The sequence below is a fragment of the Dendrobates tinctorius genome, unplaced genomic scaffold (genome assembly GCF_039654945.1).
Source record: "Dendrobates tinctorius isolate UK_male_01 unplaced genomic scaffold, ASM3965494v1 ptg000038l, whole genome shotgun sequence".
Taxonomy (NCBI): Eukaryota; Metazoa; Chordata; class Amphibia; order Anura; family Dendrobatidae; genus Dendrobates; species Dendrobates tinctorius.
Genome location: NW_027361706.1, coordinates 77105 through 92768, shown reverse-complemented (window position 1 = coordinate 92768; position 15664 = coordinate 77105). Strand labels below are relative to the sequence as shown.

Sequence of the window (15664 nt, the reverse complement as noted above, 5' to 3'; positions counted from 1 at the left end):
TGAGTGGGGACTGGCAGACAGAACAAACACTCTCTCCAAACATAGGGAATTGGAGTAATGCCTACTTATAGGAGTTACCCCCCCAAAATACATAAGATACGGGTGATCAGTGGGGGTCTGACTGCTGGTATTCCCACCAATCCCAAAAATGGGGTCCCAATAGTCCCCCTGTCTGAATGGAGCACAGAACTGTAAACTTATCATTCATCCCGTAAATAGGTGATTAATGTTCTTTATGGGACAACTATTTTGAAAACGAACCAATCATCCAAAATGGAACTTGCACTCGCCGGGACCGGATGCAAAATCATTATCTGGTCCTGACAACCATCACTCCCCACTAACATTTAGTGCCACGCTCTTATGTGGCGGAGGGGCTGTTATGAAATCGTATATATAATTTATTATTTTTCAGTCTCATCGCATCTGCAGCAAACAAAATGCAGAACCTGGTGCAATCGGGGTCTGAGCAATATGCGGCGTGGAATAACACCTCTGTGGAGCTTGTGAAAACCTCAATAGTAAGTATGTGCTCACTGCTGAGCGCTTTTTTTCAGGAGTGGTGGTGGAGCGTCTGACCTGGTGGTGGAGCGTCTGACCTGGTGGTGGAGCGTCTGACCAGGTGGTGGTGCGTCTGACCTGGTCGTCGAGCATCTGACCCGGTGGTGGAGCGTCTGACCTGGTCGTCGAGCTTCTGACTCAGTGGTGGAGCGTCTGACCTGGTCGTCGAGCTTCTGACTCAGTGGTGGAGCGTCTGATCCGTTGGTCCAGCTTCTGACCTGCTGCTCCACCTGGGCTAAAATTTCCCCCTTATGTCAACCGATGCAAGTCCCAGAGGTTGGACCTACACCAGGCAAAAAGTGATCCCTCTAGGGAATTCAAGAACTTCCACCCTGTCATCTTTCTTTTAGGCGCACGCACATTTGTTGACCGTGAAGATTTTCATCTCGGCTCTGAATTTGGCCTCCGATCATCCTGAGATTAAGGTCGTCCTGAAGCGGCTGTGTGACCTGTATGCATTACATGGGATATTCACAAGTGCTGGGGACTTCCTCCATCATGGCTACCTATCAGGGAAACAGCTGGACATGGCCACAACAGCTTACCTTGGGCTACTGGCTGAGCTGCGGTGAGCACAATATTTAGTGCATAGAGGTGTACTGGGGTTTTGAATCAAAATTTGAATGTAATTTTTTTCCCCCTTTTTTATCTGCAGAAAAGATGCCGTTCTACTTGTCGATGCGTTTGATTACACAGATGACGAGTTGTTATCGGCTATCGGGACCTATGACGGGAACGTATACCATAACCTGCTGGAGTGGGCGCAGAAAAACCCTGAGAACAAAGAGGTGAGGTCTAAGTGTGATGGCAGCCTAGTTCTGGAATTGTGACCAATAAATATGTAATTTTATTACTTGATGTAAGTGCCGCTGTTCCCCTGAATCCAGTGACATTTTTCTTTTGTTCCTGCACCTCTCTGTTCCTGAGATATGAGGAAAAAAGGGACCAACTTTCTTAATGGATATGTAAAGTTGTTTTTTTTTTTTTGGGGGGGGGGGAAATTCTGATACTGATTTTTCTTGAAGGGATCCTATTTTGCTATGACTTGTACTACAGTTAGTGTTGCAGTCCAGTGCTCACCACTACCGATCCTTGCAGTGGGGGCAGGATGGAAGCTTTTAGTAGATCAGTCACTTGTCAAATATATAATTGTATTACGTTGTGTAAATGCTGCTGTTCTTCTGAATCCGGCGCTGTTTTTCTTATGTTTCTGCTCCTCTCTATTCCCAAGATATGGCCCTTTCTTTTGGGCATATAAAACTGGTTTTGTTAGCGAAGTAGGCATTGCTTTTAGATCCTTTGTAGGCGTGTTCCTTATGACCACTCCCAGTTGGCAAAAGGAAACAACCAAATTATTATTTTTCTCTCCCGTCTGCATGTGCATTGGGGCGTGACTATGCACTTCTAGCTCCTCGTCCTCTCGCTGTATTCCCTGCCTAGCGCCCCTCTCCTCTGGTTGATTGACAGGTTGTTTGCCCCCTACACACGGCAGGGAATGCAGCGTGAGACTGAGGCGCTGTAAGCGGATCATCACGCCCGATCTTCCTCCAGACACGTACAGAACTTCAAAATGTAATTTCTCGCTGTTAGACTCATCACTTTAAGATCAACTTCTTTATAGTCCTTGGTTGGAGAGAGCATGGTACTGGTTAGCAGGGTGGCAATACCCCTTTAAATTCCCCATATCAAATTCTGTCTCTGCTTGTGTAGACTTTCAATTGACAAAAGGAAACCTTAGGCTGCGTTCACATGTGGAGGTTGCAGTGCGGCTTTTTCTTTTCTTCTTCCTGGCACAATTTGCTACAGTTTTCTAAACAAAAAAAGACAGCGTGAGCATAGTCTTACAGACCAGACAATGCTTCTGTTATGACACAGCTGGCGGGTGGCCCAGGACTCCTTCCCTGCCCCTAACACTAGGGGGCACCGTAGCTCGCCCTGCTTCCCGGGATACTTCTGAAGGTGAAGATGCCGGGGCCTCCGCCCTTGCATTACCTCCTGAGTTAACCCTCCGTCTATTCTCTTCCCCCACCCAGGGAAGAGGGGGCGCTACTGTGCACCGTCGTACACCAACCCGACAACCAAGGCAAAACAAACAAGGGTTAACAGAAAACTTCAGACACACACTGTCAGGAACACCGCACTGCACTCGCTCACTGAGCCAGTGCGCGTGTCCTGAGTAAGACAACCTGTGCAGCGGGCAGCAGCAGAGAAGATGCGTGCTTCAGACCCACAGGACCTGAAGCACGTGACTGCTGGGGGCGTGGCCTAAACTCCCGAGAGCTAGGAGCTGCAGGAAAACTCCTAGAATGGTAACTACGGAACAAAGTTACTAATAGGCATAGACAGAGAAATAAACCAGATCAGGCCGGGGCAAAGCACGAGATAGCACGACAATTACCAAAGGGCAAGACAGAACGGATAGTCAAGACGTAGCCAAGAAGTCAGAAACCAGAGAAGCAGATATACAGTACAGAATCAACAGGCAAACTCACAACGGGGGACAGAACCGGATCAGAACCATATAAGCAAGCTATAAGACAACGAACAGGCACACAGGGGTCACAACACTCGGCCAAAGGCAAAAGTATAACTGACAGGGATTGGAGTATCTCAGGGCAATAAAATGCTCTCCCTGAACCAAAGAGAGACCACATTAATTAACCCCATGTGTGCAGGTCAAAGCCTGCACTGAGCTCAAGACATTAACCCCTGACGTGCAGGTCAAAACCTGCACTGGGATCATGACACACACAATATTCACTCACATATAACAGAGGAATGCACTGGGGTGTGAAGGTAGGGGAATAAACCAAAATAGAGGACATAAAATTACAACATATACAAACCATGCAACAGTCACAGATATCTCCTCCATCTCTCCTTCTCATATGTACTCCTCTCCCACCGTTAGCCATGCAGCAAATGCTAGCTCTGACAAGGATTAGTAACTGAGCCCAGATTAGAAAGGGGAAGGGAGTGGCTAACCGAGCTCAGCTGTCAAGACAGGGTTTTAAACATGACCGATTAACCCCTGTTCTGCCAGAAGTAAACACATTTAAAATGAAGAAATGCTTCTTCTCAGTGCCGGAGTAGGAACAATCAGACGCTGCAGTCTTCTGGCTCCACACTGTTGCGGTAACCCTGTGACAGCTTCCTGATGGGGAAAGTATGAAGGAAGAAAGTAGCCTCTTTGCGCCACATGCATCTAGAAGTCAGAGTCTGACCTTTTAAATGAGTTTCTACACATGACTTATGCCAATAAAGCAACCAGGTGCAGATTTCAGATGGAGATGCCCTTTAGTGAGCAGAACTGCAGGGGTTGCATGTTCCCTCTGCAGGAGACACCAGCAGCCCAGATACAGTACTGATTCTCCTCTATGTGTGAACACTTTTTTTTCTCGCAGGTGAATCCAGTGTTTGAGACCTACCTGAAGCCATGCATGCAAAGCAACCCATCCAAATTATGAAGAGGACACTCCTACAACATCCTAGAGATGCTGCAGGAAGTTTTTCATTTTGCCTGCAGTTCTTGCCAGCCGCTGGTACTGGCAGCTGAGATACATCTCAGGGATACTTTTTTTTTTTTATATAGTAATACATAATGGTGGCAGGAAAGGACCAGAGACCTCGTCTCTGCTGGCGTTGGTGAATGTCAGGTAGCAGAACATGAATTAATCTATACTTGGGTCTTGTGAACCTCCCAAAACTGCCCTCTTTGTGCCAAATGTCACAATTCTCCCGCAGCGTCGTGTGCAGAAAGAAAATATAATGTGAAAGTGTAACTAAATCCATAATGTCGACTGCGATCTCATGTACAACTGTATAAAAAGAAATATTGTATAATGCCAATAATAAGATTACAGATTTCTTCCTGTCTTCAGAGATGGATATGGTCGGCTAGTGCCGCTCTTGCTATACTTTGTTGAGTTGTGCAGAGATGACCGCTGCAGCCAATCACTGTTTTCAGCGGTCTTGTGCCTTGCACATTTAACATCATAGCTAAAGTCAGTGATTGGCTGCAGAAGTCACGGCACATCACAGCAGCTGCAGGACAAGTCACCAAAGACTGGGGGGGAACAAAGAAAGGTACTGAAGTAGTGGGGGATTTACTATGTCAATTCTTTACTTTCCCCACTTTTTAATGTGGTTTTAATAAATCCTGGACGGCTCTTAAAGGGGTGTGGACTGTCATGAGATCACAAGTGCAGGCGTCCTCTTCTCCTGTTCCATCCATGGATCTAGTACGGGCCGTTCAGGAAGATAGCGCTGGCTCCAGCACCAATGACTAAACCATCTGGATGTCACCTCTGAAACCTACGACTGGCTGCAGTGGTCAAGTGAGAGAAACAGCGTTTCAGCAGACGTGCTTTGCCAGGAACCCCAGCACTGCAGCCAATCACCAGTTTCAGCGGCGGTCCTGTGACACTTGCAAGGTTCATTGTTTCTAAATCTAGTGCCAACCACCGGAGCGGCCTGTGCAGGGTCTACGGTCCCCCCAGAATAGGCATCTATTAATCAGACGATCTGAACAGGCGTCTTTTATTAGAATATCTTACGCAGGCAATACATTGTTTCATAATTAACCAGATTTACAAATTTATTAATTCCACCACTTCTGTCTGAAGTCTATCTAGAAAAACAAAAAGGTCTAATCTGAGAATAAAGTGGGGTTTGGACACTTGTATCTGCATAGATTCGGCTATGAGACCTGTACACTAATACTGACGTATGTGCGGACAGCGCCCGATAGAAAACCTTCCCCGACCTTCAGGTTAAGTATTGGTGATTACCGCCGGGGAGGTGAACGTGACCATTTTGTTCCATGTCTCTTCCCAATTTAATGTACTAAATATTGAAATAACAGCGATCAACTGATGGGTAAAAGGGGCACCACGTGATATCTGCTGGCGGAGTTTGATTGGAGCGGAGGTCGGACATGCACCCAACAGATCCACTATGGCACTAGACAACACGGACGAGCGCTGCACTTGCAGTTTCCGTCAGCGTCGCTGATGCTGTCCAGCAATCTACTGTAGGTGCTACTGACTTAGCATTGAACACACATTTAGTGGAAAAGTGTTCCATGATTCAGAATACCCCCTAGGACTCATCCAGACGTCCGTGCGAATCGGTCAGAGCACGGACCGGCCGCAGGTCTCCCAACCGTTATGAAGGTGTCGCGCTCGGATCGGCAGAGCTGCAGCCACTCTGTGATTAACGATCCGTGCTCAGACCAATTTGCAGATGTCTGAATGAGCCTTAAAGGGCGTTTTGTTTTCCAGCAGCACACTACTCCCCAGTTTCCCCATTTGTTGGTGGTGGCGCGCTTTCGACACACAATTTTGGTTGGCGTCATCTTTGAGCCGCTAGTCCAGCGTTGTGCGCACTCCGATGCTACAAGAAGAGGCATCTTTGCCTCTGCAGTGACACTGAATCTGACGGGTTCCTGCAAATCATCCAATCGCAGAGCATGTAAATGCCGAGTGCCTAGGAAACCGGCCACTTCTGATAGACTGCAGCGGTGGCCGGTAACCTAAACAATGAGCGGTAAACGACAAAATTAAAAATTCTTCCCTTCCTGAGAACAGAGAGGAATTTTAATAACAAAAAAAAGAGCAAAGTTACTTAATTTTTATAAGCACTTTGCAATTTTTATGCATTATATAACGGGGGCACCACCGACACCTGCCATTACGTTTCCATTTCTGGACTATTTCTTGTTCCCAATCGTCTCCCTATGGCGTGATGTAACTCGAATATCTCCTCACATGTACAGACGGGGAGGTGATGGAGGTCTTAGATCAGACTCGGCACCTTTGTAAGGCCATAAGCCAGGGTTATTTATCCTTTCATGGCCAAACCAGAGAACTCTTTCTTCCAGCTTTGGGAGGCCCCTGCAGGATACAATTCCATCCTTGATCCTAACCTTATGACTCCATACTATGGCCAGAGATTTTGTAGTGAGGGTTTTTTTTCACAACTACGTTGGAGGAACTTCTAAAACCTCGATGGAACCCAACAAACCTTATTATAAGTCAGTGGGATCCACCAGATGGATCTGAAATGGGAAGAGATCCCATTTCATTAATGGCGGCTGCAGGTACAAAGTTTTAACCACGTAAACTTTCCAACGGTGGAATGTTTATAACTTTTTTTTTCTCCCCAACACATTACAATTGGTCCCGACCCACCAAAGACGTGGCCACGATCACCCCAAAATAATTGGTTGGATGGTCACGATTACCCACCCATGGCCACCTTGTGCAAACCCGTCAGGGCATTTCTTGACGTTTTTATCTGCCTGGGCACAATCCTAAAATAACGGATACCAATATGGCGGCAAAGGCTGACGATCCGGATCATGTCGGCAGCGATTAGCAGATGATGCGAATGTCACGTTAGTGTAATTGGCGACAGCGTTTGTAAATTGCCGAGTCTTACAAAGTACGCTGTGCCAATGGCTTCCGCTCAAAAGTCTCTCCCACAATTTGTTCTCTAACTTATCCAAGGTCAAATTTCGAAACATCCATAAAATTTGATCATAAAGACGAAACTTCAGATTCTCCCCGAAGTTCCAGCACTAATCCTCGGCCTGCGTTACCAACGAGCCTCTTGTACGTGAGTGTTCATATAGCAATATTGGAGGGTGGAGGAGGGTAATGTGCATTTCGGGTCAATGTGGAAGCACGGAAGTTCCTCCATGTCTGGGCACATGCATACGTGCTGGGGAACAGGTCAATGGAGGCATCACGTTAGCGGGGCGATCCAGTTAATAAATAAGGATGTGCGCAGGCGCGGACGGGTCATCGGGACGCCCCAATCAGTCATCCGTCTTCCTCGCTAGCCTGCAAAAAGTCCAGTTGTGTTCCACCGTGTTCTCGTTGGCCCGCTCGCTCATGTGGTGCACCCGCGTGTTCCGGATTGTGAAACCTTGCTTTGTGATATACTCCATCAGGTGAACCCTTAGGGAGACCTCCTGGTGGTAGTCGCACGGGCCGAAAGTAAACGAGACCTGGCAATCCCGAGTGTCCATCATGTGCTTATTCCATTTAGTGAAGTGGTTGGCGATGCCCTCCAGTAACGCGTGAACCTTGGTGGTGATCGTCAGCTGGGTGATGATTACAGCCACCGGGTTGGAATACTTGGACAGTTTCCTCGTGCTGGACAGTTCCACCACTTCTTCAAAAGTGTCCGTGGGGTACAAAGGTTTGGGGTCATTGAGGCATTGTATTAAGGGTTCGATCTGGAAGAAATCGGCTTCTTTCCGCAGCAGATCGAACTCTTTGAAGTCTACGGGCAGGGTGAGCTCTGACGTCCGGAGGAAGTTCAGCACGTACCGGAAAAGGGATCCGTCGCGGTCAATAAAGTAATTGCCCTGGGAGTCTCTGGCGGTGGGGAAGTCGCCGCGGAACATCGCGCCCAACATGGAATCCGGATAGCGGGTGAGTGTTGAGAGTGAGGTGGTGTACACGTGGCCCCCGACATTCAGTGTGACAGGATCAGTCATCTAAGGGAAAGAATGACATTATTTAAAGGCGTACAGCAATAAAAACTATTTTAACTTATCAGGATTTCCACACTAATGACTAGAGTTGGTGCAAATCGATTCGCGGGACCAGATCCAATGGTGAGAATCTCCCGGGATCCACGACCCTTCTACCGACTAGCCAGCCTGGCATGGCGTACATGAGACATCGTTCCAGGATGGCTAATCAATCGAAGAGCCGGGAATGCCGAGAGGCAGGCGGCGGTTCTCAGAGGTCCCATTCAGTGACCACAGATTAATGATGTCTCCGAGGGACCTGGTCCTGCGCCAACTTTACCGATGACGGTTGGGACCTGACCGATGATCAGATGCTTACAGCTCCGAGGTGGTCGGATGCACCCACTGTATGAAGCCGGGACCCCACAGCCCCATATACAGCGCAGTGAGAGTTTTCTGGTACTGTAGCTCAGCTCCTATTGAAGTGAATGTGAGCTGAGCTACGGTACCCGAATATTGGCACTGCACAGTGTATGGAGATGTAAAAGCCGCAAACATCTGATCACTGCAGCGGCCAAGTGTCAGCCACCCACCAATATGGATGACCCCTCCTAAACATACACCAGCAATACCAAAGTTCTGGAAAACCCCTTTAAATAGTGACCGTATAGGAAATCCTGACCCACTGTCCTCCAGACAGACTCATGTCTCGTGAGAAAGAAAGAAAAAAAATAATAATTGGGCATATCAAAGTCCAACATGCCCAATCCCTGGGATCTGCCATTGGGAAGGATCAGGACGCCATCATGCACGTTATATGGTCAGTGCGTCCCGCCAAGACCAACACGTTCGTCTGACTTTCCTCTAATGGGCGTCATCTGCCCGTAAAGCGCTTTGCAGCCGTGAAAAGTCTCCACTTACTTCGTTCCGCCCCAAGTATCCCCAGTCTCCATTATCCATTTGATCAAATGACTGATGCTTGGAATGAACCCGACGCTTGAATGCTGAGGAATGCATACACCGATCGGAGTCCTTCGCCTACAAAACACATCAAAGGATTTCCACATTAGAGTCATCACAGTCTTAAAAGCTGTAGACACCTTCGAGGGGGAAGAGGAGGTGGTTGTAATTTTGACAAAAAAAAAAGTATGTATTTTTTTTTGCATTTTCTACAGTTGATTGTAGAATGAGCCAACTAAGAATCCTTCAGTGAGCTCGTTCTGATAAGCGAGTTTATAACTTCTATCTTTCTTATTCTGGGCTTCTCTCGGCTGATTCATAACCACAAAGTTCAGCTCCAGCTTTCTGTGGATATAAATCACCAGAAGGAGAAAGACAAGAGGCAGAATCTCTCTGTACGGGGCTTATGAAGTCATCAATGCAACACCGTCTATTGCTGGCTGCTGAATGAGTTAACGGAGAATCCTTCAGTGAGCTCACTCTCGGTCCGAGCATGAGCCGCAGTACACTGCCTGGCCGTGGGTCTCCTAACCAAAGTATGAGTATGAGTTCTTCATATAAATTTCTATGAGGTTGTCACGCTCAGGTTGAGACACTCGCGACCAGTCCAGGCGTTGTGATCAATGCTGCATGAGCCCTCAGAATGAGCTCACTGAAAGATTCTCCATTAACTCATTCTGTAACAAGGAGGCTATGGAAGGCAAAAGTGCGACATTTTTAACGAAACCCAACAGCAAACACGATTTTTAATCTAAAATACAAGTATTAAAGTTAAAAAAAAATAAAAAAATAAAAAAAACCCAAAGTGTCCATAACCTTTAAGGAGGAACATATACCCCACAATATATCCAGCAATGACTCGTATGTATCTCAGTGTAGGCTAATTGTTGCAGTTACTGCAGTAATGCAAATCGGTTCTACATTCACTTGATTTTCTGCGCTGTCTGAACAAGCAGACCTGCAGTGTAAAGAATGGAGGAAGAATGGCACCAAAAACCCAAAAGATAAAAGAACAAATAAAAAGAGAATAAAAGCATAAAGTATCACAGAGTGCAGTAATTATTTGCAGGGTTTTCTGACAACGTCCTTCCTGCGCATCAGTCCTCGTCCCGGACGAGCGCGCTGATCCAGATCTCACGGAAGGATCGAAACCTGGAATAAAAGGCGGATGTGATGGAGCAGGAGGTTGGGACCATGGACATCTCTGCCGGCAGGGGCAGGACCCTTCCAGCTCGGCAATCATCCATTTCAAGCTCTGAAAACCGCGAAGGTGCAGTCTCCTCATATCACCAAGTTAAAGAAGAACTTACAGGTTGCCATAAATATTTTTTTTTCTTACCCGGTGTAAATGCCGCCATTCTCCTGAATCCGGCGTAGTTTTTCTTTTGTTCCTACGCCCCTGCGTTCCCGAGATACGGCCCTTTTTGCGTTCTTTATAAATTTAGTCCTTTTGACTAAGTGGGCGTAGTCATAAACTCTTTATCTTGAGGACGACCCCCACTTGGCTAACAAGACCAGCAGGGAAAAAGAGGCTGTATCTCAGGAACGCAAAGGCGCAGGAACAAAAGAAAAACTATGCCGGATTCGGCAGAACGGCGGCATTTACACCAGGTTAAAAAAAAGTTACATATGAGAATCCCTTTAAGAAAACATTTTTCAAACTAAAGGAAATCTTAAGATTTTCCATTGCCTTTTTTTTTTAGTAAGACTTTTCATTCCTGTCTTGCGGTACTTGTTAATTTGCGCCAAATTTGGCATATGGTTACGCAATCTCAAAAAAATCCTCTTTCATTTTAGTTTTTAAGTTTTTTTGGCTTTATACAGCAAAAAGTTGCCTCTAATGGAAACAAACAATCCACTGTGCATAAAAAAACAGCTGCAAAGACGGGAAAATAAAAAGCACGCGCACAATGGTGAACTAGAAAAACAAAAAATATTTCTAAAGTCTCTGACACTGTGCAGACGGTCGCATGGGCAACCAGAAGCTCGAGTCAATTCACATGTGGATGTGCAGGAAAATCCAGACTATCAGATTACTGGTGCATCAATTGGGACATGGGAGGATCTGCCAAGAATAGGACCTAGGGGTGAAAGGGGGGAGTTTTTGCAACTTGCTTCTCACGGTTGTGATGTGACCCCATTCACTTGCATTAGGCTGCGATGTAGCAGCAACATGTAACGATCTGGCCAAAGTCACCGAAGAAAACGGCAAATCCAGACATCTCTTGTAAGGACATCATCATGGCGCCTGTGTACAGCACAGAACATCACACAGTGAGAAACTGTTTATTCCCGCAGGTGAATGTTTATAGCGCAAGATCTCAGTGACATCATCCATAATTAATGAGGAGACAGCGGCAACATCCGGCTATAGTGAGCGCAGCTCTGGAGTATAATACAGGATAATAACTCAGGATCAGTAATGTATGTACACAGTGACTGCACCAGCAGAATAGTGAGCGCAGCTCTGGAGTATAATACAGGAGGTAACTCAGGATTAGTAATGTAATGTAGGTACACAGTGACTGCACCAGCAGAATAGTGAGTGCACCTCTGGAGTATAATACAGGATGTAACTCAGGATCAGTAATGTAATGTATGTACACAGTGACTGCACCAGCAGAATAGTGAGTGCAGCTCTGGAGTATAATACAGGATGTGACTCAGGATCAGTAATGTAATGTATGTACACAGTGACTGCACCAGCAGAATAGTGAGTGCAGCTCTGGTGTATAATACAGGATGCAACTCAGGATCAGGAATGTAATGTATGTACACAGTGACTGCACCAGCAGATTAGTGAGTGCAGCTCTGGAGTATAATACAGGATGTAACTCAGGATCAGTAATGTAACGTATGTACACAGTGACTGCACCAGCAGAATAGTGAGTGCAGCTCTGGAGTATAATACAGGATGTAACTCAGGATCAGTAATGTAATGTATGTACACAGTGACTGCACCAGCAGATTAGTGAGTGCAGCTCTGGAGTATAATACAGGATGTAACTCAGGATCGGTAATGTAATGTATGTACACAGTGACTGCACCAGCAGAATAGTGAGTGCAGCTCTGGAGTATAATACAGGATGTAACTCAGGATCAGTAATGTAATGTATGTACACAGTGACTGCACCAGCAGATTAGTGAGTGCAGCTCTGGAGTATAATACAGGATGTAACTCAGGATCGGTAATGTAATGTATGTACACAGTGACTGCACCAGCAGAATAGTGAGTGCAGCTCTGGAGTATAATACAGGATGTAACTCAGGATCAGTAATGTAATGTATGTACACAGTGACTGCACCAGCAGATTAGTGAGTGCAGCTCTGGAGTATAATACAGGATGTAACTCAGGATCGGTAATGTAATGTATGTACACAGTGACTGCACCAGCAGAATAGTGAGTGCAGCTCTGGAGTATAATACAGGATGTAACTCAGGATCGGTAATGTAATGTATGTACACAGTGACTGCACCAGCAGAATAGTGAGTGCAGCTCTGGAGTATAATACAGGATGTAACTCAGGATCGGTAATGTAATGTATGTACACAGTGACTGCACCAGCAGATTAGTGAGTGCAGCTCTGGAGTATAATACAGGATGTAACTCAGGATCGGTAATGTAATGTATGTACACAGTGACTGCACCAGCAGATTAGTGAGTGCAGCTCTGGAGTATAATACAGGATGTAACTCAGGATCGGTAATGTAATGTATGTACACAGTGACTGCACCAGCAGAATAGTGAGTGCAGCTCTGGAGTATAATACAGGATGTAACTCAGGATCGGTAATGTAATGTATGTACACAGTGACTGCACCAGCAGAATAGTGAGTGCAGCTCTGGAGTATAATACAGGATGTAACTCAGGATCGGTAATGTAATGTATGTACACAGTGACTGCACCAGCAGAATAGTGAGTGCAGCTCTGGAGTATAATACAGGATGTAACTCAGGATCGGTAATGTAATGTATGTACACAGTGACTGCACCAGCAGATTAGTGAGTGCAGCTCTGGAGTATAATACAGGATGTAACTCAGGATCAGTAATGTAATGTATGTACACAGTGACTGCACCAGCAGAATAGTGAGTGCAGCTCAGGAGTATAATACAGGATATAACTCAGGATCGGTAATGTAATGTATGTACACAGTGACTGCACCAGCAGAATAGTGAGTGCAGCTCTGGAGTATAATACAGGATGTAACTCAGGATCAGTAATGTAATGTATGTACACAGTGACTGCACCAGCAGAATAGTGAGTGCAGCTCTGGAGTATAATACAGGATGTAACTCAGGATCAGTAATGTAATGTATGTACACAGTGACTCCACCAGCAGAATAGTGAGTGCAGCTCTGGAGTATAATACAGGATGTAACTCAGGATCAGTAATGTAATATATGTACAAAGTGACTGCACCAGCAGAATAGTGAGTGCAGCTCTGGAGTATAATACAGGATGTAACTCAGGATCAGTAATGTAATGTATGTACACAGTGACTGCACCAGCAGAATAGTGAGTGCAGTTCTGGAGTATAATACAGGATGTTACTCAGGATCAGTAATGTAATGTATGTACACCGTGACTGCACCAGCAGAATAGTGAGTGCAGCTCTGGAGTATAATACAGGATGTAACTCAGGATCAGTAATGTAATGTATGTACACAGTGACTGCACCAGCAGAATAGTGAGTGCAGTTCTGGAGTATAATACAGGATGTAACTCAGGATCAGTAATGTAATGTATGTACACCGTGACTGCACCAGCAGAATAGTGAGTGCAGCTCTGGAGTATAATACAGGATGTAACTCAGGATCAGTAATGTAATGTATGTACACAGTGACTGCACCAGCAGAATAGTGAGTGCAGCTCTGGAGTATAATACAGGATGTAACTCAGGATCAGTAATGTAACGTATGTACACAGTGACTGCACCAGCAGAATAGTGAGTGCAGCTCTGGAGTATAATACAGGATGTTACTCAGGATCAGTAATGTAATGTATGTACACCGTGACTGCACCAGCAGAATAGTGAGTGCAGCTCTGGAGTATAATACAGGATGTAACTCAGGATCAGTAATGTAATGTATGTACACAGTGACTGCACCAGCAGAATAGTGAGTGCAGCTCTGGAGTATAATACAGGATGTAACTCAGGATCAGTAATGTAATGTATGTACACAGTGACTGCACCAGCAGAATAGTGAGTGCAGTTCTGGAGTATAATACAGGATGTAACTCAGGATCAGTAATGTAATGTATGTACACCGTGACTGCACCAGCAGAATAGTGAGTGCAGCTCTGGAGTATAATACAGGATGTAACTCAGGATCAGTAATGTAATGTATGTACACAGTGACTGCACCAGCAGAATAGTGAGTGCAGCTCTGGAGTATAATACAGGATGTTACTCAGGATCAGTAATGTAATGTATGTATGTACACAGTGACTGCACCAGCAGATTAGTGAGTGCAGCTCTGGAGTATAATACAGGATGTAACTCAGGATCGGTAATGTAATGTATGTACACAGTGACTGCACCAGCAGAATAGTGAGTGCAGTTCTGGAGTATAATACAGGATGTAACTCAGGATCGGTAATGTAATGTATGTACACAGTGACTGCACCAGCAGAATAGTGAGTGCAGCTCTGGAGTATAATACAGGATGTAACTCAGGATCGGTAATGTAATGTATGTACACAGTGACTGCACCAGCAGAATAGTGAGTGCAGTTCTGGAGTATAATACAGGATGTTACTCAGGATCAGTAATGTAATGTATGTACACCGTGACTGCACCAGCAGAATAGTGAGTGCAGCTCTGGAGTATAATACAGGATGTAACTCAGGATCAGTAATGTAATGTATGTACACAGTGACTGCACCAGCAGAATAGTGAGTGCAGCTCTGGTGTATAATACAGGATGTAACTCAGGATCAGTAATGTATGTATGTACACAGTGACTGCACCAGCAGAATAGTGAGTGCAGTTCTGGAGTATAATACAGGATGTTACTCAGGATCAGTAATGTAATGTATGTACACCGTGACTGCACCAGCAGAATAGTGAGTGCAGCTCTGGAGTATAATACAGGATGTAACTCAGGATCAGTAATGTAATGTATGTACACAGTGACTGCACCAGCAGAATAGTGAGTGCAGCTCTGGTGTATAATACAGGATGTAACTCAGGATCAGTAATTTATGTACACAGTGACTGCACCAGCAGAATAGTGAGTGCAGCTCTGGAGGATAATGTACGCCAGGAGGACAGATCTGATCGCTGCTCTATGTGCAGCAGACATAGATATATGGACATTGTACAGTAATCGTACGGTCATGACGCTCGGTCGCATCCTCTGTATCATGGTGCGCTTTCTATCAGGCAGGTGTGACTGCACCAGGAGGTGACAGTCTCCAGCTACAATGATAGAAACAGAGCAGTCGTGCGACCGGAGCCCATCCCCGCCGGACACCACAGGCCTCACATCCCCGGCCTCACCTGATGGCTGTGTGCCTGGGTGTGATGTGACCCCAGCAGGGAGATCCTCCTCAGCTCTGCGATCACCCCGATGTGTGCAGCGATAAATCCGAGGCCTGCAGCGCCAGCCTGCGACTCCGCCCACAGATCCGTGAGAATCATAGAAATGGTCCTC

The 15664-nt window shown here is 45.9% G+C and overlaps 2 protein-coding genes across 3 annotated transcripts in view; one reads left to right on the top strand and one right to left on the bottom strand.

Moving 5' to 3' along the window:
• LOC141088193 (peroxisomal acyl-coenzyme A oxidase 2-like) overlaps positions 1-5245 on the top strand; it is a 27588-nt gene extending 22343 nt beyond the window's left edge. For both annotated transcript variants that reach the window (XM_073574118.1, XM_073574119.1), the window contains exons 11-14: positions 416-521; positions 912-1129; positions 1217-1349; positions 3966-5245. In XM_073574118.1, the coding sequence (XP_073430219.1) occupies positions 416-521; positions 912-1129; positions 1217-1349; positions 3966-4028 (520 nt within the window). In that variant the 3' untranslated portion in view covers positions 4029-5245. The remainder of the gene's footprint in view (positions 1-415; positions 522-911; positions 1130-1216; positions 1350-3965) is intronic.
• On the bottom strand, positions 5084-15664 carry KCTD6 (potassium channel tetramerization domain containing 6). The gene is made up of 3 exons (XM_073574122.1): positions 15511-15664; positions 8966-9082; positions 5084-8068 (listed from the first exon to the last, which is right to left on the bottom strand). Exons 1-3 carry the CDS (start codon positions 15649-15651, stop codon positions 7382-7384), a joined length of 945 nt encoding a protein of 314 aa, XP_073430223.1. The 5' UTR covers positions 15652-15664; the 3' UTR covers positions 5084-7381.